Source organism: Mirounga angustirostris, unplaced genomic scaffold, assembly GCF_029215605.1.
Source record: "Mirounga angustirostris isolate CCGP_5_RB_7025 unplaced genomic scaffold, mMirAng1.0.hap1 SCAF_10, whole genome shotgun sequence".
Taxonomy (NCBI): Eukaryota; Metazoa; Chordata; class Mammalia; order Carnivora; family Phocidae; genus Mirounga; species Mirounga angustirostris.
In genome coordinates, this window is record NW_026991718.1 from 25,680,851 (window position 1) to 25,705,076 (window position 24,226).

The 24,226-nt window shown below is 41.1% G+C and overlaps 1 protein-coding gene across 1 annotated transcript; it reads right to left on the bottom strand.

Moving 5' to 3' along the window:
* Positions 1 to 315: 315 nt before the first annotated feature.
* NLRC4 (NLR family CARD domain containing 4) lies at positions 316 to 23,430 on the bottom strand. The gene is given in 10 exon segments (XM_064573515.1): positions 316 to 683; positions 7,584 to 7,671; positions 14,437 to 14,467; positions 14,558 to 14,741; positions 20,274 to 20,756; positions 20,759 to 20,875; positions 20,878 to 21,803; positions 21,805 to 22,261; positions 23,146 to 23,250; positions 23,253 to 23,430. Coding segments are annotated over 10 exon segments (2,859 nt in total). The 3' UTR covers positions 316 to 393.
* Between the last annotated feature and the right edge of the window lie 796 nt (positions 23,431 to 24,226).

A 24,226-nucleotide genomic window follows, 5' to 3' on the forward strand; every position in this document is an offset into this window, starting at 1 on the left:
AAGTACCAGGTAATCATACCTGTGATAAGACACAGAACTTCTGCACATGTTATCAGATGAAACTCCCTCTCACTTCCTCCTCTTCTTTGGTCTCATTTTCCTGGCATCCTCCTCCTTTTTTTTTTTTGAATGATGAAACTAAGGAAGTAAATTTCCATGGAAGAGACCAGCTAGAGGTCAAGGTGTCACACATCATGCAGATATCAGGAAAGGAAGAGAAAGTTTGGAAAGGGCAAGTTAGGCAGACACTCTTGAGAAAGGATAATTTTTAGGTTATATAATGGATTGCCACATACTTTCAGACTCTTGCACTGGATGAGCAAAGATTATTAAGTCACCACACTGAAAGTAATGGAGTCCCCAGAGCATTCATGGGCTCAGGGTGGCCTTTATTTAAGTTACTAGTTTAAAAGCACCTTTAATAACACTAATATCATCATCATCAAACTGCCACCCAACAAGCCTAGCTTCTTGCACAAAAGTTAACTTTGATAACACATGGCTAATTTTCCTGACAAATGCTGCATCAGGCAAAAATCTTGTAGTACTGAAGTCAAAAGAGCCTAATTGCTTAAGATTCTGAAATACATTCATGAAGGCAAGCCATTAGTCACTGCTCACACAATTTCCCACCAAATTCAACTGCTGGAAGGTTTTTAGAGGGTTCTTTTAAAAAAATGCACCTGGGTGAAAAAATAGAAGTATGTGGGGTGAAAAAATAGAAGTATGTGAGTTGGAAGTGAAACAGTTTTTTAAGAGAAATGCCTATGTTTGGACCAGTGCTTTGCTTCAGAAAGAAATTAGAATTCTCTATAGGTAGGGCAATGATTGTGAATCTGCTCCCTTATTTTTACAAGTTATATTTTGTGTATATAACTGTAAGGCATATATATTTGTGTATATAAGTGTAAGGCAGTCTGACAGATAGTAATTAGTAGCAGTATAGCAAACCCAATACAAATGAATACTGTATTTTTTTCACTTTTCCTGATTCTTCCAGGAAATGGAAGATTGCTTTAAAATTGAGGTGTAAGAGATGCTATTAAATATTTGTCACGGTTTTTCAAAACTAGAGTCAGACTTCATCAAGCTTAGGTCATTTCCTCTTCTTTTTTTTTTTTTTTTAAAGATTTTATTTATTTATTTGACAGAGACACAGCAAGAGAGGGAACACAAGCAGGGGGAGTGGGAGAGGGAGAAGCAAACTCCCCACTGGGCAGGGAGCCCGATGCGGGGCTCAATCCCAGGACACTGGGATCATGACCTGAGCCAAAGGCAGACGCCCAACGACCAAGCCACCCAGGTGCCCCAGTCATTTCCTCTTTTTTTAAAAAATTTTTTTTTTTTAAGATTTTTATTTATTTATTTGACAGAGAGAGACATAGCGAGAGAGAGAGCACAAGCAGGGAGGAGTGGGAGAGGGAGAAGCAGACCCTCCGCTGAACAGGGAGCCCGATGCAGGGCTCAATCCCAGAACCCTGGGATCATGACCTGAGCCAAAGGCAGATGCTTAATGACTGAGCCACCCAGGCGCCCCTCATTTCCTCTTCTTGAGAAGCAAACACTAACTATTATTTCTTGGGTATGGAATGTTCCTAACTGTAAACTTGAGTAAGTGAGACTCTTTCAGTATCTCAAGACTTGGGTTTTGGGGGTTGTCTTTTTTTTAATGCTCCCTAATGGAACTTCTCCATTCCTTACAGAATAGGGCACTCCTGCAAAGGGAAGGTGGATATCCTAGCCATGAAGTCCAAGACAATAGCCTAAGGAATGGAAGGGTCCAAAAAGTAGGTTTCTGGGTGTGAAAGCTTGCACAGAACAACACCCACCTGCTTGGACTGCTCATTTCTGGACTGTTACAGAAGAGGGAAATAAAGTTCTGTTTTCTGTATGGTATGGGGGGGTCTCCTGTTATACCAGCTTAAGCCTGTGCCCAGCCTAACTCATACCTAGGGCCTCACTTTCTCCTCTCTTCCTCCTTCCCATAAGGAGCCCATCTTTATTCCTTGTAAGCAGCTTTCTCCCTGCTCTCTCGGACCTCATGTTCACATCCTTTCAGCTTCCGCCTCTTTTCCATGTGCTTCCTAGCATTGCATGCACTCAGCCACTTCTCCTGTCTCTATGTAAGACTCCTTCATGGGGCACTTGGGTGGCTCAGTCGGTTGGGCATCTGCCTTTGGCTTGGGTCATGATCTCAGGGCCCTAAGATTGAGTCCTGCATCAGGCTCCCTGCTCAGTGGGGAGCCTGCTTCTCCCTCTCCTCCCTGCTTGTGGTCTCTCTCGCTATCTCTGTCTTTCTCCCAAATAAACAAATAAAAAGTCTTAAAAAAAAAAAAAAGACTCCTTCCCTAAAGGGCAGCTTTTCTCTTTCTCTATTAGAAGCAGGTTTTACCACCTCAAAGGAATTTAACAAAGAATTTAAATTGCAATCTTTTTTTAAGCGCTGCATTATTTTATACTCCAACCACCAGGATATGAGGGTTCTAATTTGTCCAAGCCCTTGTTAACACTTGTTATTATCTGTCCTTTTTATTATAAACATCCCTAGTGGTTGGGAAGAGGGGTTTCATCATGGCTTTGATTTGCATTTCCATGATAGCTAATGATTTTGAGCATCCTTTCTGGCTTATTGACGGTTTATATATATTTACATAAGTATATATATATAAATAAATATATATATTTGCAGGTGATTTTTATTTTTATTTTTTATTTAAATTCAATTAATTAGCATATAATATATTATTAGTTTCAGAGGTAGAGTTCAGTGATTCATCAGTCTTATATAACACCCAGTGCTCATTACATCACATGCCCTCCTTAATGTCCATCAATCCCACCATCTCTCTCCCCTCCAGCAACCCTCAGTTTGTTTCCTATGATTAAGAGTCTTATGGTTTATATATATTCTCTGGAGAAATATCTATTCAGATCCTTTGCCTGTTTAAAAAATTGAATTATTTATCTTTATATCAGTGAGTTGTAAGAGTTCTTTATTCTAGACAGTAGTCTTTTATCAGATACATGACTTGCCATAATGTAAAGTTGTTCTGCCATTCTCTGGGTTCTTTTTTCACTTTCTTGATGATGCCCTTTAAAGTACAACAGTTTGTAATCTTGATGAAGTCCAACTTATTTCTTATTTGTGTTTGCTTGTCATATCTAAGATTTTGCCTAACCTGAAGTCATGAAGAGTTACTCCTAGATTTTCTTCAAAAATTTTTATAGTTTCAGCTGTTAATGTTTATATCTTTGATGCATTTTTAAAAAAATTTTTTTAAGATTATTTATTTATTTATTTAACAGAGAGAGACACAGCGAAAGAGGGAACACAAGCAGGGGGAGTGGAAGAGGGAGAAGCAGGCTCCCCACCAAGCAGGGAGCCCGATGCGGGGCTCGATCCCAGGACCCTGGGATCATGACCTGAGCCAAAGGCAGACGCTTAACGACTGAGCCACCCAGGCGCCCCTTAATTTTTTTTTTTTTTTTTTAGAGAGAGAGAGCATGAACAGGGGGAGGAGCAGAGAGAAAGAGAGAGAAGCAGACTCCCCACTGAACAGGGAGCCCAAAGCAGGGCTCCATCCCAGGACCCTGAGATCATGACCTGAGCCGAAGGCAGATGCGTAATTGACTGAGCCATCCAGGTGCCCCAGTTTTCTCCTAATTCTTGAATCAGTTTGGGAAATGACATTTTTCTAAAAACATGTCTTCTTTGTCTATTTCAAATTTGTTGGTATCACAGTTGAAGGATTTCCATATCTTTTAAATTTCTGATTAATCTATAAAAGACTCCTTTTTGCCTTTGATTTTTGTAGAAAGATTTATTTATTTACTTTAGAGAGAGCAGGTGGGAGAGGCAGGGAGGAGAAAGTCTCAAGCAGACTCCATGCTGAGCTCAGAGCCTGATGCAGGGCTCCATCCCTAAGATCCCTAACTTTAAGATCATGACCTGAGCCAAAACCAAGAGTCAGATGATTAACCCAATTGCACAACCCAGGCACCCTTGCCTTTGATGTTTTAAACACTTTATTTTTTTAGAACCGTTTTAGATTTATAGGAAAAATTGCAAACATAGTACACAGAGTTGCCATACAGTCCACACTTAGCTTCTCCTATTATTAACATCTTACATTAGCATGGCATGTTCACTGCAATTAATAAACCAGTATTAATACCTTATTAAGTCTATAGTGTTTTGAGATTTCTTTAGTTTTTACCAGTATCCCTTTTTTGTTCCAGGATCCCATCCAAGATATCACATTACATTTAATCATCATGTCTCCTTACGTTCCTCACAGAACCTCTTGTCTTGTGACAATTTCTCAGATTCTCCTTGTTTTTGATTCCCTTGACAGTTTTGAGGAGTACTGGTCAGGTATTTTGTAGGACTTGTCTGATGTTTTTCTCATGATTAGATTGGGGGTTTGCAGTAGTGAGAGGAAGATTACAGAAGTGTAAAGTATCATTTTCCTTATATGTCCAGGGTACATACTGTCAACACGATCTATCGCTGCTCATGTTGACCTTGATCACCTGGCTAAGGTGGTGTTCCATTTATCCTCTGTGAAGCTACTCTTCTCCCCTTTCTATACTACCACTGAGGAAGTCACTATGTGCAGTCTACACTTAGGTAGTCGGAGTTAGGCTCCACTTTTTGTGGGCAAAGTTATCTACGTAATTATTTGCAGCTTTGCATGGGAGATTTATCTCCCCCGTTTACTCATTTATTCAATAATTTATTTATATCAGTATGGATTCATGGATATTTATTTTATGCTTTGGGATATAATCCAATGCTACTTTATTTTATTGTTCCAGTTGCTCAGCTTTACTGTGAGCTCTTTTAGTTGGTTTCTGTGTCACTTTGACTTCCTCCTATTACCGTGGGTGTCTTTTGTTTCTTTGTTTTGAGCTCTTCCTTACTTTTCTGGCACTACACGATGCTCTAGGCTTATACATTTCCTGCCCTAGTCCTAGAATTAGACATTTTGTCAAAATGCCTTGGTTCCCTTTATTAGAGAATGGTATTAGAATCCAAGATCTGGGTATCGTGAGTGCTTATTTCTTCCAAGGTGTCATTGCTTCTAGTCCCTCTCAGCTGACAGAGCAAAGAATATGTGTATGTACACGTGTAAGAAAAACTCCATTCAGGGCGTCTGGGTGGCTCAGTTGGTTGAGCGACTGCCTTCAGCTCAGGTCATGATCCTGCAGTCCTGGCATCGAGTCCCGCATCGGGCTCCCTGCTCAGCGAGGAGCCTGCTTCTCCCTCTGACCCTCCCCCCTCTCATGTACTCTCTCTCATTCTCACTCTCTCAAATGAATAAATAAATCTTTAAAAAAAAAAAAAGAAAAGAAAGAAAAACTCCATTCATTCTAGCTCCCATTCCCCTCCCGTGTGTCTCCTTTACTGAGCATACAGAACACTTCATACACTTCTGGTCATCAGGTGTGTGGAGGTTACTCCCCACACCGTACAATTCTGTGCAACACCAGGTGTGTGTCCTACAAGTTAACTCAATTCTAACACTGCCTATCTGGAAATCTTGTCCGATCCCACAGGCTAAGGCCTCAGGCCTGCAGGACTGCTTCTATCCCACTTCAGGTGCCAATCACAAGTGGTAGGTCCCCGGGTTATCCACAACTTCTGTCTGATTAAGCTACAAATTGGAGGTTCCCATGTGTCCCTCCTCAGGTTTGATTAATTTGCTAGAGCAGCTACAGAACTCCCGGAAACACATTTGCCAGTTTATTGAAGAATACAGATGAACAGCCAGATGAAGAGTTACCTAGGGCGAGGTCTGGGAGGATCCCTAGCACAGGAGCGTCTGTCCCCATGGAGTTTGGGGTGTGCCACCCTCCCTGCGTGGATTTGTCTGCCAACCTGGAATCTCCCTTAACCCTGTGCTGTTGGGATTTTGTGGAGGCTTCGTCACATAGGCATGATTAATTGTTAACTCAGTTTCTAGCCCCTCTCTATTCTTTGGAGGATGACGGGTGGGAATGAAAATTTTTTATAATCTCTACACCCAATGTGGGCCTCAAACTCATGACCCTGAGATCAAGAGTCGCATGCTCTTCCGACTGAGCCAGCCCAGCGCCCCCTAAATGATTGTTTACATACACTAAGGTTCACTCTTTGCACTATAAAGTTCTGTGGGGTTCAACAAATGAATAGTGTCATGTCTGCACAGTTACAGTATCATGCAGAATATTTGAATTGTCCTAAAAAAATACCCTATGCTGTACCTGTTCAACCCTTCCTCCCCTCTTCCTGAGCTCCTGAGTTTTTTCCTAAATTGAAGTATAGCTGACATATTATATTGGCTTCAGGTGTACAACATGGTGATTTGACAACTATATACATTATGCAGTGTTCATCGTGATGAGAGTGGTTACTGTTTGTCACCTGTAACTGACTGTATTCCCTATGCTGTACTTTTCATCCCCATGACTTACTTATTTTATAGCTGGAAGTTTGTTCCTCTAAATCCCCGTCACCCATTTCACCCATCCTCCCACCCTCCTCCCCTCTCGTAAGAACCACCAGTTCTCTATATTCATGACCGTGTTTCTATTTTTGTTGTTGTTTGTTCATTTGTTTTATTTTTCAGATTTTCGATCATACAGTATTTGTCTTTCTCAGACTTATTTCAGTTAGCATACTGCAAATGGCAAGATGTCATTCTTTTTTATAGCCGAGTAATATTCTACTGTGTATATATACACCACATCTTTATTCATTCATCTATCAGTAGACACTTAGGTTGCTTCCATATCTTGGCTATTGTAAATAATGCTGGAATAGACATAGAGGTGCATTTATCTGTCCAAATTAGTGTTTTTGTTTTCTTTGGGTACAGTCACTGAACTTTTTACTGTCTCAACAGTTTTACCTTTTCCAAAATGTCATATAATTGGATTCAGACATTATGTCACCTTTTCAGACTTGCTTCTTTCACTTAGCAATATGTATTTAAGTTTCTTCTATGGCTTTTCATGGCTTCATAGCTCATCTCTTTTTACCACTGAATACTATTTATGGCTGTACCACAGTTAGTTTATCCATTCACCTATTGAAGGACACCTCCATTGCTTCCAGGTTTTGGTGATAATGAATAAAGCTACTACAGACATTCATGTGCCTGTCTCCATTTTGACTAATGAAATTATTTATGTCACTCTATCTTTTCTTGAGCAGTCTTGCTTGACTTTTTTTTTTTTTTTAAAGAAAGCTCTACGTGTGACTTCAACTCACTACCCCAAGGTCAAGAATCACATGCTCTACAGACTGAGCCAGCCAAGTATCCCAGTCTTCCTTGGCTTTTATTTATCTTATTACTCTTTTTAAAGAACCAACTTCAAGCTTTATTACTCTCGTTTAGTGTATTTTTATTTTCTGTGTCATTGACTTATCTTCTTACGTTTACTATCCTGGGGTTTACTCTGATGTTTTTCTGGCTTCTTAAATTAGAAACTTATTAATCTTCAGGCTTCTCTAATATAAATACTTCAGGCTGTGAGAATTTTATTCAAGCCCTGCTTTGGCTGCATGCCACAAATTTCGGTACATAGCATTTTCTTACCATTCAGTTCTAAATATTTTTGTTGAAATTTGTCACTATGAATTTGTAGCATACCTACCTGCCAAATTGTGTGATGTTCCCCAGTATCCTGAGTATGGGCACAGAAAAAGTGGAAATTTAAGGACAACCCAGGGTTACTTTCACCTGGAAAGTGTATCCCAACTACTGTATCTAATTTCACACCTCACATCCACATCTCATTTTCTCCCTGCATCTCATCAGGTAGTCTTTCTTTAATTAGAGAATCTGTCTCTCATCACCCTTTCTTCAATTCACTGTGGCGTCTATCACACATGTCCATCATTGAATGTCAATGCCTTACACTGGCTCGTGGTACTGGGGACCGTGAGAGTGTCACAGAGGACTATAAGAGATGGAGATGGAGAGGGCAAGGCGACTGATGGGCAGCTGTAGCCTAAACTGGCAAAAACCGTTCAGCTTCTCTTCAAGAGCATGGAAGTGCCAATATTACCTTTTACTAATCTGCTGCTCAGAACTATCACAATTATCCTTCACTATTACCCACAAGCACTCGGTATCCTTGCTATATCCACAATTATACGGGGCCTTCTTGTAAAAATTGACAAGTGACTGTTCTCCCCATCCAAATCACTTGGAAGAGAGGGAAAGGAACCACTGCAGAAGGCAAGGAGACCCAAATCCAGAACATGGGAGCAGAGAGTCAAACCCAGAAATGACCATGGAAACAAGCCCTGGATCTAGGCTGACATCCTGGGTAGGATGTGGATTAGTGTTTTTTCTAAGCTGCAGGGTATCCCCTCATTTAGAGGAACATGAAACAAATTTAATGGATTGCAATCAGCATCTGTTTTAAGTGAAATAGGACAGAAAGAATAGAAAATAACAGATTGTGTCACACATAGCATAAGATACTTTCTGTGAAATTTTTTAATGTGTATGTATGTGTTAATGTTAAATCATGAGATAAAATGTATTTTTAACTGAGGGTCAGAGTCAAAGAGTTTAAAGCACCCTAGACGAGAGGCTTAAAGCAGACATCTAAGTTACATATGGGGGTACAGGGGAGAGAACATATGGAGAATATGTGACCTGGAGGAGATATTTAAGTTAGGTCTTAAAGGGACTGTAAGAGAAGGTAAAGGACATTCTAGAGGAAGTGCACATACAAAGGCATTTTTGGGAAACGGCAAGAAGTCCATGAGGTGGAACCTCATGTAGGGAGAGAGGCATGGCAGAAGATGAAGGTGGAAAGGAAGGTAAATTGAGGATCCGTTGTGAAGGGTCTTATACACGAAGTGAGCTGGATTTATTTTTATAAATTTTACTTATTTTGCAAGCTGAGGAAGCTTTTTTTCAAAAGGAAGATAAATTTATTATCTGGTTCCCTTGGAAATCCACAGAGGAAAACAAAGGTACCATTCATTGAGCACATACATTAGGTCAATGTTGAACTTCTTACTTTATATGCATTAGTTTAATTACTGATTAGCACAGTAACTGCTCATATGGTTGGTATTATAGTGACTCTCATTTGACAGATGAGCAGACTGAGGCTCAGAGATTTTAAGTTGCTCAGGTCATCCATCTATCAAGTGGAAAGGGTGGGCAGGTGTGACTCCAAAACTAGTGCACTGGACCACTTATAAAGATGGGAGACTCTAGAGAGCAGTCTCATCACCTGATAGAGAATAAGGCAGAGAACGTTTGGATCTCACTCATCAGCTCTCATCACTCAAGCACAAGTAGACTGCTTTTTATACCTCTTCCAGGTGGAGGAACAGCTGGAGGGGGCAGTGCCAACATCTACACTCTCTCCCCACATCATCAACTCCTCCTCTTCTGTCTCCAACCCTTTCGCTGCTTTACTACGACAACCTTATATATCTGCTGCTTTATAAAACAGGGATAATGTTATCTTTTATTAGGGATGTAATGATTATTCCATAAATTCTTCTTAAAAACACTTTGAGAATAAAGTAATTACTCCTATTGAGTTGTTCATTTTGTAATATCTTTTTTACTTGCATTGGAAGGTACATTGTTACAGCTAAATTTCCAAGAGTCAGCTCCCTTCTCTTACGCTTATTTTTCTCATTTACATGTAGAGGCTATAAGGCACTAGGCAACTCAAGGGGCGCCTGGGTGGCTCAGTCGGTTAAGCGTCTGCCTTTGGCTCAGGTCATGATCCCGGGGTTCTGGGATCGAGCCCCACGTCAGGCTCCCTGCTCAGCGGGGAGCCTGCTTCTCCCTCTCCCCTTCTCCCCTGCTTACGATCTCTCTCAAATAAATAAAATCTTAAAAAAAAAAAAAAAAGGCACTAGGCAACTCAAGTCAAATGGCAAATTACTGCCTACCTCAGGTCTTACTTCATTAAATATCCCATCTCCTTCTCTGCTCTCATTGGCCAGCCTGAGAAGTGGGCAAATCAGACAGCTACCTACTTAAAGATTTGAAAGATGCTAAAAGGCCTCTACCTTAAAAAATGTCTCCCCAACATCTGATTCTAATTCTACACACTCTCTGGTGGCCTCATTGAAAAGACACACCCTTTCCAACTCATTTAAGGTATGAAGTTACCTGACAGGGATTATTTATTAGCTAACTAATTAGCCTGTCACAGAAGCCACCTGCTTCCAACATCACCCAGAATAGAGGAGGGACCTGTAAGAATGACACTCAGAATTATATGATTTGATGGGTTAAGGGTGTGGGTAAAGGAGATGGAGGTGGAGTTAGGAATTAAAGAAAAGATCCAGAACTTGAAGGCAAAAACCCTTCAGCAGCCTAAGCACTTAGAGACATATACATGTCTAGGAGAAAAGGTTTTAGAGAAGTAGGTGGGGAGCTAGTTTTTAATGGGTACAGACTTTCAGTCAAGGAAGATAAGTTCTGGAGGTGGATGGTGATGGTGGTTGTTCAAGAACGTGAATGTACTTAATACCACAGAACTGTACAGTTAAAATTGGTTAAAATTTTAAGTTTCATGATATGTATACTACAGATATATTCTAGAGAGGGGTGCCCGGGTGGCTCAGTTGTCAAGCGTCTGCCTTCGATTCTGGTCATGGTCCCAGGGTCCTGGGATCGAGCCCCACATCGGGCTACCTGCTCTGCAGGAAGCCTGCTTCTCCCTCTCCCACTCCCCCTGCTTGTGTTCCCTCTCTCTCTGTCTCTCTCTCTCTCTGTCAAATAAATAAATAAAAATCTTTAAAAATATATATATTCTAGACAATCTGTGAGGGAAATGAAGTCAAAGCTGTTTTCACCAATCCTTTGCCTTAGAAAATATGTTAGTCACCCTTTAAGATGGCACCAATGATCCGCACCTCCTAGTATATACTCCCATGTATTGTATCCCCCACCCCACCCCCCAACAGTGGATAGGGCTGACCTGGGTAACCAATAGGAGGAAGCAGAAATGACCCTCCAGGGCTAGGTTCTAAAAGACGTTGCAGAGGCGCCTGGGTGGCTCAGATGTTTAAGTGTCTGCCTTCGGCTCAGGTCATGATCCCAGGGTCCTGGGGTTAGGCGCTGCAGCACATCGGGCTCCCTGCTCAGTCGGGAGCTGCTTCTCCCTCTCCCCCTGCCATTCCCTCCACTTGTGCTCTCTGGCTCTATCTCTCTGTCAAATAAATAAAAATCTTTAAAAAAAATTAAAAAATAGGGCGCCTGGGTGGCTCAGTCGGTTGAGTGACTGCCTTCGGCTCGGGTCATGATCCCGGAGTCCCGGGATCGAGTCCCGCATCGGGCTCCCTGCTAGGCGGGGGGTCTGCTTCTCCCTCTGACCCTCCCCCCTCTCATATGCTCTCTCTCTCTCATTCTCTCTGTCGAATAATAAATAAAATCTTAAAAAAAAAAATTAAAAAATAAAAATAAAAGACGTTGCAGCTTCCAACTGGTTCTCTCTTAGATCTCTTGCTCTGAGCGAAGTGAGCTGCCATATTGCGAGGACATTCAAGCAGCCTATGGAGAGGTCCAGGGATGAGAAACTGAGGCCTTCAGCCAACAGCCAGCATTAACCTGCCAACCCACTGAGGAGCTGCCTTGAAAGCAGATCCTCCAGCAGTCCCATCCAACATCTGGACTGCAACCTCATGACTGAGCCTAAGCCAGAACCACCTAGTTCCCACATTCCTCACCCACAGAAATTGTGAGATAATATTTGCAGTTATTTTAAGCCACTATTTGGGGGTGGGGGGTAATCTGTTCTATAGAAATCGATGACTAATACAGGTAGCATGAAGATCCCCCATCAACTGCCTGAGGCTGATGGAATCTTCCGTCATTTATAGATCTCTCTTTGTTCCAAGATTATTTCACAGTTGCTTAAAGATATTCAGTGATCCCATTTAGATAAAGTTGTACTTACTTTTACAGGTTTTGAATACCTAAGAGGTAGTCCTTAAAAACATTTCCCAAGGGCGCCTGGGTGGCTCAGTCGTTAAGTGTCTGCCTTCAGCTCAGGTCATGAGCTGCTTCTCCCTCTCCCACTCCCCATGCTTGTTATTATTTTCTAGTCCAATTCCACTATATTTGGAGAACATGCTTTTAGCTAAAGAAGACAGCCATCTCTGACCAAAAAAACAAAAACAAAACATTCTCGTGTCCCCATGCTGCCCCTGTGAATTCAGCCTGTATTCCTCCTAAGATTTTTGAGATTAAAGGGAGAGTGCTCATTTAGAAGACTTCATCCTACGAAAAGAAGTTATGGCTCTCGCTATCTCTCTCTCTGTCAAATAAATAAATAAAATCTTTAAAAAAAAAAAAAACATTTCCCAAAATTGGAGAGGCATTGCAGAATTTCAAACAGTTAAGGTTAGCAAGAGCAATTCCTAACATACCTTGTCAGGTGATGGGAATGTTTTTCCTTTAATACTACAGATGGAATGCTTAAATACCTAAAGGCAGGCCAGTATTTTATTTTATATTATTTTATTTTTTCTTTCTTTTTTAAAATTTAAATTCAATTAATTAACATATAATGTATTGTTGGTTTCAGGGGTACAGGTCTGTGATTCATCAGTCTTATATAATACCCAGTGCTCATTACAACACATACCCTCCCCAATGTCCATCACCCAGGTACCCCATCCCTTCACCCCCCTCCCATCCAGCAGCCCTCAGTTTGTTTCCTATGATCAAGTCTCTCTTTTTTTTTAAAGATTTTATTTATTTATTTGACAGAGAGAGACATAGCGAGAGAGGGAACACAAGCAGGGGGAGTGGGGGAGGGAGAAGCAGGCTTCCTGCAGAGCAGGGAGCCTGATGTGGGGCTCGATCCCAGGACCCTGAGATCATGACCTGAGCTGAAGGCAGACGCTTAACTGACTGAGCCACCCAGGCGCCCATATCAGTGAGATCATATGATAATTGTCTTTCTCTGATTGACATATTTCGCTAAGCATAATACCCTCTAGTTCCATCCACGTCATTGCAAATGGCAAGATTTCATCTTTTTGATGGCTGCGTAATATTCCCGTGTGTGTGTGTGTGTGTGTGTGTGTACCACATCTTTTTTATCCATTCATCTGTTGATGGACATCTGAGCTCTTTCCACAGTTTGGCTATTGTGGACATTGCTGCTATAAACATTGGGGTGCAGGTGCCCCTTTGGATCACTACATTTGTATCTTTGGGGTAAATACCCAGTAGTACAATTGCTGGGTCTTAGGGTTGCTCCTATTTTCAACTTTTTGAGGAATCTCTATACTGTTTTCCAGACTGGCTGCACGAGCGTGCATTCCCACCAGCAGTGTAGGAGGGTTTCCCTTTCTCCCATCCTCGCCAGCATCTGTTGTGTCCTGATTTGTGAATTTTAGCCATTCTGATTGGTGTGAGGTGGTATCTCACTGTAGTTTTGATTTGTATTTCCCTAATGCTGAGTGATGTTGAGCACTTTTTTCATGTGTCTGTTGGCCATTTGGATGTCTTCTTTGGAGAAATGTCTGTTCATGTCTTCTGCCCATTTCTTGATTGGATTACTTGTTCTTTGGGTGTTGAGTTTGATAAGTTCTTTATAGATTTTGGATACTAGTCCTTTATCTGATATGTCATTTGCAAATATCTTCTCCCATTCTGTTGGTTGTCTTTTGGTTTTGACGACTATTTCCTTTGCTGTGCAAAAGCTTTTATCTTGATGAAGTCCCAATAGTTCATTTTTGCCTTTGTTTCCCTTGCCTTTGGAGAGGTGTCTAGCAAGAAGTTGCTGTGGCCGAGGTCAAGAGGTTGCTCCCTGTGTTCTAAATCTGTCTCTCCCCAGGGTCAGGTAGAGAAGGCGTGTACTTATCCTTGTGTTCCTAGTGGAGGCTAGACAGCTTCTTCTAATGATGGGTTTCTCTAGCTTTTGGGTTATATTAGCATACAAATGATTTCCTTAGTAATCTTTACAGAATTCCAGAAGTTTAAGATCCTGTTTTTTAGAGGGCAAGACCATCTTTTCCTCAAAATCTAAATTTAAAAAACATGAATTGAACATACCCAGTTTATCTAGATACATGCAGTGGTTTCTCAGTACTTGGTATGCACACCCTCTGGGAATTCAAAAGACTCAACTCTTATGTTAATACACACTAACTCCATCTTAACAGGGCAATGGGTAAGAACTGGATGGCCTGAGAACATTTAAGGAAATTCTTCTTTCTCTGCTTCTCAATCATTTATTTATCCAGTCATCCAAATATTTATTAGGCAGTTATTATATAACAGAACATGTGTCAAGTTTCAAGCATCTATTTCTTGTTTTCTTTCTCTTCACCGTCTCTTAAAATTATAATATCTTCAATTTTTCTGAAATTTTCTCCTAATTCTCCATTTTATAATAAATTTTCATTTCAGTCATGGGGAAGATCATTAAAAACAGGCTAGATACTACCTGGAAGTCTTTATTATCTTTTCCAGTTTCCCTAAAAATTAAATTTCATTTTGAGAGACTTAGCATGCGTTAGCACGAAAGTATAATATGTTCTCTTACACTGTGCTCATTCAGTTAATGCAGGCAACAGTTACCTAGGGTTTTCATGGCATTTGCCAACAGGCAGCAGGAGACTAATTGGATTTCTTCAAGGTCACAGGGTTCAGCTGACAGAGACTTTACTATGTAATTCAATTCCTTCCCAATGTCAGACAAGTGGGTTGTATGAAGTAAACTCATCTTCTTCAGGTTTGTCAGGCCTTCAGCTGCAAAAAGTTGGAAGGGAAATTACATTAGGATTAACATCAAGTTAATTTGATTTAAACATAGATTAATGGACAGAAAAGAAGACAAAGAACAATTGCACAGAGATCTTGCCATGCTCTTTCTGTAGAGACCTTGAATTATAAAAAGCCAAAGAGAGTTGTTCTTCTTTCAACTCCCTCTCCCATCTCCTGGACCATACAAAGGTCACCTATGTGAAGGTCATTCTCTCAGCAGCATGAGAAAAAGTATAATAAATGTGTAGTATTTTAATGGGTATCAATGTATACCTTGCCATAACTTCTTTTCGTAGGATGAAGTCTTCTAAATGAGCACTCTCCCTTTAATCTCAAAAATCTTAGGAAGAATACAGGCTGAATTCACAGGGGCAGCATGGGGACACGAGAATGTTTTGTTTTTGTTTTTTTGGTCAGAGATGGCTGTCTTCTTTAGCTAAAAGCATGTTCTCCAAATATAGTGGAATTGGACTAGAAAATAATAACAAAGATAACAAGGAAATCTCCAAACACTCGGAAATTTAACGGTAGACTTCTAAATAAGCATGAATTAAGGAAAACTAGACAGTATTTTGAAAAATATAGAAATAAAAATAAAATATATCAAAATCTGCAGCTAACACAATGCTTAAAGGAAATTGAATTTATGGCTTAAAATTTTTCAAAAAAGAAATCTGCAGGCACAGATAATTTAACTTGCAAATCCTACCAAACATTCAAAGAAGAAATAATACCAGTTCTACAAAATCACTTCCAGAAAATAGAAGTGAAGAGAACACTTCCCAGCTTTTTCATGATGTTATCATTAAATGCTACAAAACCCAGAACAAGAGAATAAAACAAAACTTCAGACCAATATACCACTCATGAACATAGAAGCAAAAGTCCTCAACAAAATATTACTAAGGATTCCAGCCATATATAAAAAGAATGTTATACTACCACCAAGTGGGCTTCCTACAGGGAATGCAGAGCTGTTTCAGTATTTGACAATCAATCCATATAATTCACTATATTTTTTTTTAAGATTTTTTTTTTTTTTTTTGAGAGAGAGAGAATGAGAGACAGAGAGCATGAGAAGGAGGAAGGTCAGAGGGAGAAGCAGACCCCCTGCCGAGCAGGGAGCCCGATGCGGGACTTGATCCCGGGACTCCAGGATCATGACCTGAGCCGAAGGCAGTCGCTTAACCAACTGAGCCACCCAGGCGCCCTATAATTCACTATATTAACAGACTAAGAAAAACTGCATGATCAGATATATTGAAGCAGAAAAAACATTGAAATCATCTGACATTCATCCATAATAAGAATTCTTAGCAACCTAGGAATAGAAGGGAACTCCCTCAACCTGATAAAAGCCATCTACAAAAAAACTAGGGTTGACATCGTATTTAGTGGTGAAAGTCTAAATGCTTTGTTCCGGAACAAGGGAGGATATTCACTCTCACCCCTCCTATGCAACACTCTACTGCAAGTCATAATCAGTGCAATAAGGCAAGAAAATAAAATAAATACAAATTGGAAAGGAAGAAATAAACCTGTTCTTTTTGGAGATGGCATGAAGTGAGTATAGCAAAGGTGTAGATTATAAGATCAACAGACAAAAATCAATTGCATTTCTATATAATAGCAATAAATGAATGGAAACCAATTTTTTAGAATTCTATTTACAATAGCTCCAAAAGAATGAAAAAGTTAGATATAAATCTGATAAAACATATACAGGATCAACATGATGAAAACTACAAAATGATGATAAAAGAAATAAAAGGAAATCTAAATTTAAGACAAACCATGCTCATGGATTGAAAGATTCAACAAAATAAAGATGTCAATTCTCCCTAAATTGGTCTATAGATTTAATGTAATTCCAACCGAGATCCCAGGTAAGAGTTTTTGATAATATAAACAATGTGAAAGACAAAGGAACTAGAATATAAAAAAACAATTTTGAAAAAGAATAAAGTTGGAGAAACAACACTACTCAATTTTATGACTGAATATAAAACTACAGTTACTAAGACAATATGACATTACCAAAGGATAGATAAGGGTGTTGGCAGATGATCAATCAATAAGAGCTTAGAGTCCAGAAATACACCCACATAATTACAGCCAAATGATTTTGGACAAAAGTACAAAGGCAATTCAAACATGAAAGAATAGTCATTTTTTTAAAAGATTTTATTTATTTATTTGACAGAGAGAGACACAGTGAGAGAGGGAACACAAGCAGGGGGAGTGGAAGAGGGAGAAGCAGGCTTCCCGCTGAGCAGGGAGCCCGATGCGGGGCTTGATCCCAGGACCCTGGGACCATGACCTGAGCCAAAGGCAGATGCTTAATGACTGAGCCACCCAGGTGCCCCAAGAATAGTCATTTCAATAAATAGAACACCTGGATATCCGTATGCAAGAAAAATGAACCTTGATCTAAACATCATATTTTATATAAATGTTAACTCAAATGGATCATAAATCTAAATGTAAAATGTAAAACTGGGGCGACTGGGTGGCTCAGTGATTAAGCATCTGCCTTCGGCTCAGGTCATGGTCCCAGGGTCCTGGGATCAAGTCCCGCGTCGGGCTCCCTGCTCAGCGGGGAGTCTGCTTCTCCCTCTTCCACTCCCCCTGCTTGTGTTCTCTCTCTTGCTGTGTCCCTCTCTGTCAAATAAATAAATAAAATCTTTAAAAATAAGTAAATAAAATGTAAAACTTTAAGAAGAAAAGATAGGAGGAAATCTTCATCACCTGGGGTTAAGCGAAAAATTCTTAGAAATCACATCAAAATTTTGATTCATACAAGCAAAAACGTCCTGCAACTAAATCTAAAATTTTTGTTCTATGAAAGATACCATTAGGAGAGTGAAAAGACTAGCTACAGATTAGGAGAAAATATTTTCTTTTTTCTTTTTTAAGATTTTATTTATTGGGGCGCCTGGGTGGCTCAGTTGTCGTTAAGATTTTATTTATTTATTTGAGAGAGAGACAGAGTGAGAACATGAGAGGGGTGAGGGACAGACTCCCTACTGAGCAGGGAGCCCCACACAGGGCTCAATCCTGGGACTCTAGGATCAATGACCTGAGCCGAAGGCAGATGCTTAACTGACTGAGCCACCCAGGTGCCCCAGGAGAAAATATTTTCAAATCACTTATCTGACAAAGGAACTGTATCCAAAATATTTAAAGACCACTCAAAACTCAACACTAAGAAGATAAATTGCCCAATTAAAAAATGGGTGAAAACTTAAACACTTTGCCAAAGAGGTATATAGTTGGCAAACAAACCCATGAAAAGTTTTCAAATTATTATCAGCTAAGTATGATGAAATAACACTACATCCAGAGTTCCAGTTGTTCCATATCCTCATCAGCACTTGGTGTTGTCTGTTTTATTTTTTTCTTATTGTAGGGCAATTGTAGAATAAAAAAAACCACAAAGGATATTAAGTGCTAGTGAGAATGCAGAGCAGCTAAACCTCTCATATATAGCTATTGGAAATGTAAAATTGTACAAACTGGAAAATAGCTTGGAAGTTTCTTAAGAAGTTAAACAAACACTTGTCCTATGGCTTAGCAATCCCACTCCTGATATTTACCTAAGTGAATTCAAAGCTTATTTTCAGGGGTGCCTGGGTGGCTCAGTCAGTTAAGTGTTCAACTCCTGATTTCAGCTCAGGTTATGATCGATCTCAGGTCATGATCTCAAGGCCATGAGATGGAGCCCCTCGTGGGGCTCCTTGCTAAGTACGAAGCCTGCCTAAGATTCTCTGTTTCCCTCTCCCTCCCTTTTTGCCCCTCCCTCCCACCCCCAGAGGGCAGGTGCACTCTCTCTCTAAGAAAAAAGGAAAACTTGTTTTCACATAAAACCTTGCATACGAACATTTATAGAAGCTCTATTTATAATCACCCAAGCTGGAAATAACCTACATGTCTTTCAGAGGTGATGAGATAAACTGTGGCACAACCATATAATGCAACACTATTCAGCAAAGAAAGGGATAAACTAGGAAGATTCTGAAGATATGTGGAGGGCAGAAACAGAAACCAGCCTTGGGTAGAAATGACAGGGCACTGGAGTTTAGCTATAAGAAGGAATGAGCACTGATTACAAACTAAAATGTCAACAAGGGCCAGGGAGATAGTGTTATTACATGAGGTAGAACAGGTGGGTGCTGTGCCCACACGGAGATTATGTATCTTGTCCACAGAACATAGCAACATCTCAAGAAGCTCTAGCTGATTGTTACCAAGTGAAGATGTGGGCATGCAGTTGCCAGACCTACAATTATCAAGAGAAATGAGTAACCTGTAGTTTCACACTGCAATCTCCCAATTGCAAAATGTTGCCAACGCCAGGGAAAAGAATCGTGACTAGGGGATGGGAAAGGGAAGGAGACTTCATTGTAGATTGTTTTATAATTTGGATCATGTGAATATATTACTCAAAAAATAAATTTTAAAAATTAAGGACAAAATATTGGCAAACCTTGAAAAGACAATTCTATACAATATGTAGGCCAAATTCAGCACATAGGTGACCAGTTTGCAAGATCAAAGGAATAGCCGTCAAGAGGAAATGGTGAGCTTCCTGACACAGAAGGTAGTCTAATGAAGTTGCGGTGACTATGCAGAATCTTATGGAAGGGATTCCTGCATTAAGAAGGTTGCAAAAATTATCTGTACAAAAGATTCTAGATTTTTTTAAATGATATGAAATTTTCCCTACAGGATGAAAAGTGAGGCAGAGCCTGATGGAAATCTATTGTGAATGAAAAGTAATCTTGGATCACAGTCAAGAAGAACAAGGCTCCTGCCAGCCCATAGCTTCACACCACAAGCAGCCCCTGTCCCAGGCAGTGGGCCTGATCTACTTGGTAAAGCTGGTTGACACATGTAAGGCTGACAGACATTCACCTTTAATACTATTTTGAACTTAGGGAAAACTCCCCTTTACCCAGAAAGATTGGCCCCACATGTATGTGTCTGAGATCTGAAATTATTTCATGTTAGACAAAATCTGTTCCCAAAATCTTCTTTCAAAATGAACGATACGTGGGGTGGGGTGGGGCTGGGTATGTTCTGCAGTTTCCTGGATGAGAATCCAGTAACACAATTAGCTACTAGCTCCCTCAGGTGATTAGTTTACAGGCTGGATTTCCTCTCAGACTTGAAGCGGGCAGGGCTGTCCTTTGGCAGGGAAGCAGTGGGTGTTGGGTAGAGATGGAGATGCTGAGAAGGGGGAGAGGTCAGTGAAGACAAGCTTAACCTACCCCCCCCACACACAAAACCATAGAAACTATAGTGCCATTCCGTCAGACTGTACCTCCCTGGTGCCTCCCAACATGGCAGCCTTCCCCCCTTATGGACCTCTCTCTCAGTCCTCCTGCCTCCCTTCCAAGTCCTGACACCTGGTTGAAACCATTAGAGCATTTAAAGCAAAACTGTATGATATCTAATATTTCCACGGTAACCCAAACAGGGTTGATTATAAGCTTAAACTGCTGATGTTTACAATACCCGGCAGCCGTGAAGTCTGGAGGTCTTGAATACTCAAGTTTTTCAGGTTTGTCACGGGTGTGATGTGTTGCTCATATTCTATGGTGAGGGCACTGGCTTCCATGGTGAGAGAATGAATGTTCTCACGGGTGCTGAGGATGGAACTAAAGCTTCTGGCCACGCCAGCACACCTCTTCATGCACAATCTGAGGCTTGTAGCGGAGCTGAGTATCTTTCCCAGATATCTGATATCTTTCTTATTCAACTTGCTGAAGTCCCAGAATATGACCTCCAGAGTCTTGAATTCCTGCTTCCAGTTGAAGAACAAAGACAGGGCCCTGCTGGGAATGTAGGTTTCTGAGGACTCTTCTCGACGCCTGCTCGTGTCTTCTGTGGTCTTGTCCCATGAGGCTGTAGCTTCTCCATAGAAGTCGAGTTTAATGAAGTCCAGAGCACTGGCACAATTAGGCAAGCGTTCAAAGAAGTCAAATAGGTAATCAGGATGTTCTCTGAGTTGATATGTAAGCTTTTACCACAAAAGAAAGCTTCAAATTCTTTAGTCAGGTCTGACTCAGCTATACTCTCATGGAATAAATGAACATCACACTCTGTAAAGGAATGGTGTTTATGGCTTTCAGAGTTGCTTGCACAGTGGTGTTTTTCACATTTTGCATGGATTCTTGCCTCCAGAGAGGCTTCTTGGTGTTGGAGAGCCCGAGGAGGCTGCCATGTTGATACACTCCTGCAAGGTGTTTCCAAACAGTCCTGGTGGCTTCCATAGCTGATCCACCCGTGTACAGAAGCAGGTTGCTATACTTGGATGTAATGTCTGAAACAAAAATCATTTTCTGCAAGTGACCCTTCCCCTTGGTCACCTCCTCTGGCTCTTGAGACTTTAGTAAATTGCTGAGCCTACGTCCTGCTATGTACTCCTGGGATGAGTTATGAAAGAATTGATACTTTGGCTGGAACCGTTGAGCTGTGTATTTACAGAGGAGTCCAGCTGTCAGTAGGGTATCCTCATTCACATGGGACATGTCTTCCAGTTGGAAATCAAACCTGTGGGAGAACATGCCCCCCAGAGCTAGGTCTCCACAGTGGACCAGGCTCTGAGTGAAGTCACCTGCAGCCACCCCTTTAAGTCTGTGCTTGTTTTTCTGTATCAGCAGATTGTAGAAGGTATGGAACCGTGTTGTTTGTGTGTTAGAGTAGAACGCACTTTCCCCCATCTGGATGACACAAGTGATGACCACAAAGAGAGGGGTCTTCATCAGATTCCTCAATCACCTGGATTTCTGAATTTGGAGCAATAAGCCTTCAGCATGCTCCTTCATCAGCACTTTCCAGATGAGAGTCTGGGCACTGTCCTCTGTCATATCCCCCACCTCCGCAGTCAGGGCACCAAACGGCCTGATGTGCCTCAGGCACTCACTGGTGGTGGTGACAACCTCCATATTCTTGAGGCGGTGGTTTTCCTTTATGAGGGCTTTGATCTCTGGGCAGTTCTGGGCCCTGAATTCATTGTAGCCATCGAGGAGAAAAAGAACTCTGCCGTAGCTTCAGCAGCATGGCCATGAAAGTCTGCTTCCTGATCATGTCAGGTGTATGCACGAGTTGATCACACACAGTGGCAAAGAGCCCACCCTGGGCCTTGCTCAGAGGGAGAAAGAAGACTAATTTGGACTTGGTCAGAGCCCCACACTCTCCCGAGGCCCAGAGCATGGCAGTTTGCTGTAGCAGAGCGGACTTCCCTTTGCCCGGTTCCCCTTTGATGATGCAGGGGCTCTCAAGAGTGTCTAGTGGACCATTCAGGGTCAGCTGCTCCAATCTGTGATGGTGATGGTCCTTCCTCCATAGAACACGTTCTGTGAAGGTGCTTTTCAAATTAAAAATAATATCAATATCTTCACTCAGGGGAGAGAAGTTCAGAAAAGATGGGATATGGTATAAATCCTTTAGATCCTGAGACAAATCATCTAGGTCTTCTTTTGATATCTGCTAAAAAAGACCTGTAAGAGAAGAGGTGAGGTTAGAGGATCCGATTCTGTGTCTCCCCAGAACGTAGAGTTCAGGAGGATTTTAAGAGGCAGTTATGCTGAGGATCTTCCTCATTGGCGACTTGACTTTCCTTCCCCAGTATGAGCTGGCAGAAAGGATTCCAAATATTTACTCTTCCCCCTTTGCCTTCTGTTTCCTCCTTTCCACCACAGGATCTTTGTTGAAGCCGAAGGGAAATGGGAGGAGCCTGTGTTGGGCTAGGAAAGTGCGTGAGAATAGTAGGGATATGGCTGAGAGGGATGGTTAGGGGTAACTTCCCCAGATCAAGCCTCAACCTTGATTAAAATCTATCATGAAACAAAATAAGTTATTATTTAGTGATAATATGATTTTTTAAAAGATTTTATTTATTTATTTGGCAGAGAGAGACAGCAAGAGAGGGAACACAAGCAGAGGGAGTAGGAGAGGGAGAAGCAGGCTCCCCGGACACGGGGCTCGATCCCAGGACCCTGGGATCATGACCTGAGCCGAAGGCAGACACTTAACGACTGAGCCACCCAGGCGCCCCTAGTGATAATATTATTAAAAATAGTAATTCCTCATTGGACTAAAGAATTTCAAGAACCACGACTTCTTGAGTGCCTTCATTATCCAGTTTGATTTTGAAGTGAGACTATACTAAATCATTAATCCCTGACCCTGGAGTGACTTATTTGGCTTCAAGGACAAGTAATCTAATGGGAGTTTTTGCTGAGAGTGTCTGAGCTTTTCCTCTGCAGAACCAAAACCCAACTACCCAGTGATATAAAGAGAGAGGAGAGCAGAGGCTCTCTCATGGGGAGTATGGATTTTCTTCATGGTTTATTCTATTTGTAGAACACAAGAAAATTGATACTTTGTCCATTCAAATCCTGAAACAGAGGATAGTTCCACTTTTCAAGGGATTTGAGAAAGAGGTTATAGGATTCGGGACCCTTCTTCAAAGTCAGGGGAATGATCCTTCAGCCTCCTGCTTGACCTTCTCATAGTAAATGATGTTTACTTCTTTGTGATTCAGAACGTTCCACACAAATAGCTCATCCACAATTTGCTTTACAACAGTCATTCCCAACCTTTGAATGAGGACTTGACTATTCTCCTTTATGAAATACACTGAGGAGATGGGGGGAAATAGATACATTTATTTATTTATATAAAATGTGCTTCTCAGCATCCTGTTGCCAGAGCAGTAGGGTCATGCACTCGCCACCCCCACCCCGACCCATCTGGAGTTACGGAAATGCCAAATCCTTGAATTCCAGGCCCTCAAGAAAAGCTCTACAAAGCCCTGCATCCTTAATCCGAGAGTCTTTGTTGAGCAACATGGCTTTTCTTTGGAAATGAAGTCAGGGGAGCAGTCTTGTGCCCCAATATAAAAGGGTCTCTCGTAAGAGTAATGAAACTGGCCTGAGATCTGCCAGTTGCTACCATCTGTGCAACCTTGGCAAGTTGCTAAACCTCTCTGAGCCTATTTCAGTGCTGTGCTGCTAAATATTGAACACACTTGTTCTCTGGGGGTAAAGGCCCTGATTTGTAGAATTCACCAATCTCCACATTAGAAATATTTTCACCGTGGCTGATCTCAAGCTAACAACATATGTCAACTGGCTAACAAAAATCATGAGAATTCAACAATCAGGTCTGACTAAACAGTAAGAACCAGCGCCAATACACACTGGTTGCTCATCTGTACCATGGGGTTGAGAACAGTATTTAACTTATGAAGTTATGAGAATTCCTGTATAATATCTCATACAAAGAGAGAGCTCAATACATGTTAGAGACTATTTTTAGCCATTATTCTGCTGTCACCAATCAAAGGAGTAGTGCATTTCACCTCCCATAGAATTTGTTCTTTTCTAGAGTATCACTGCAAAACAGTTGTCAGTACCAGGGGTAAGTCTGACACCTCTCCAAGTCCCTGGAGAAGCCGTGTC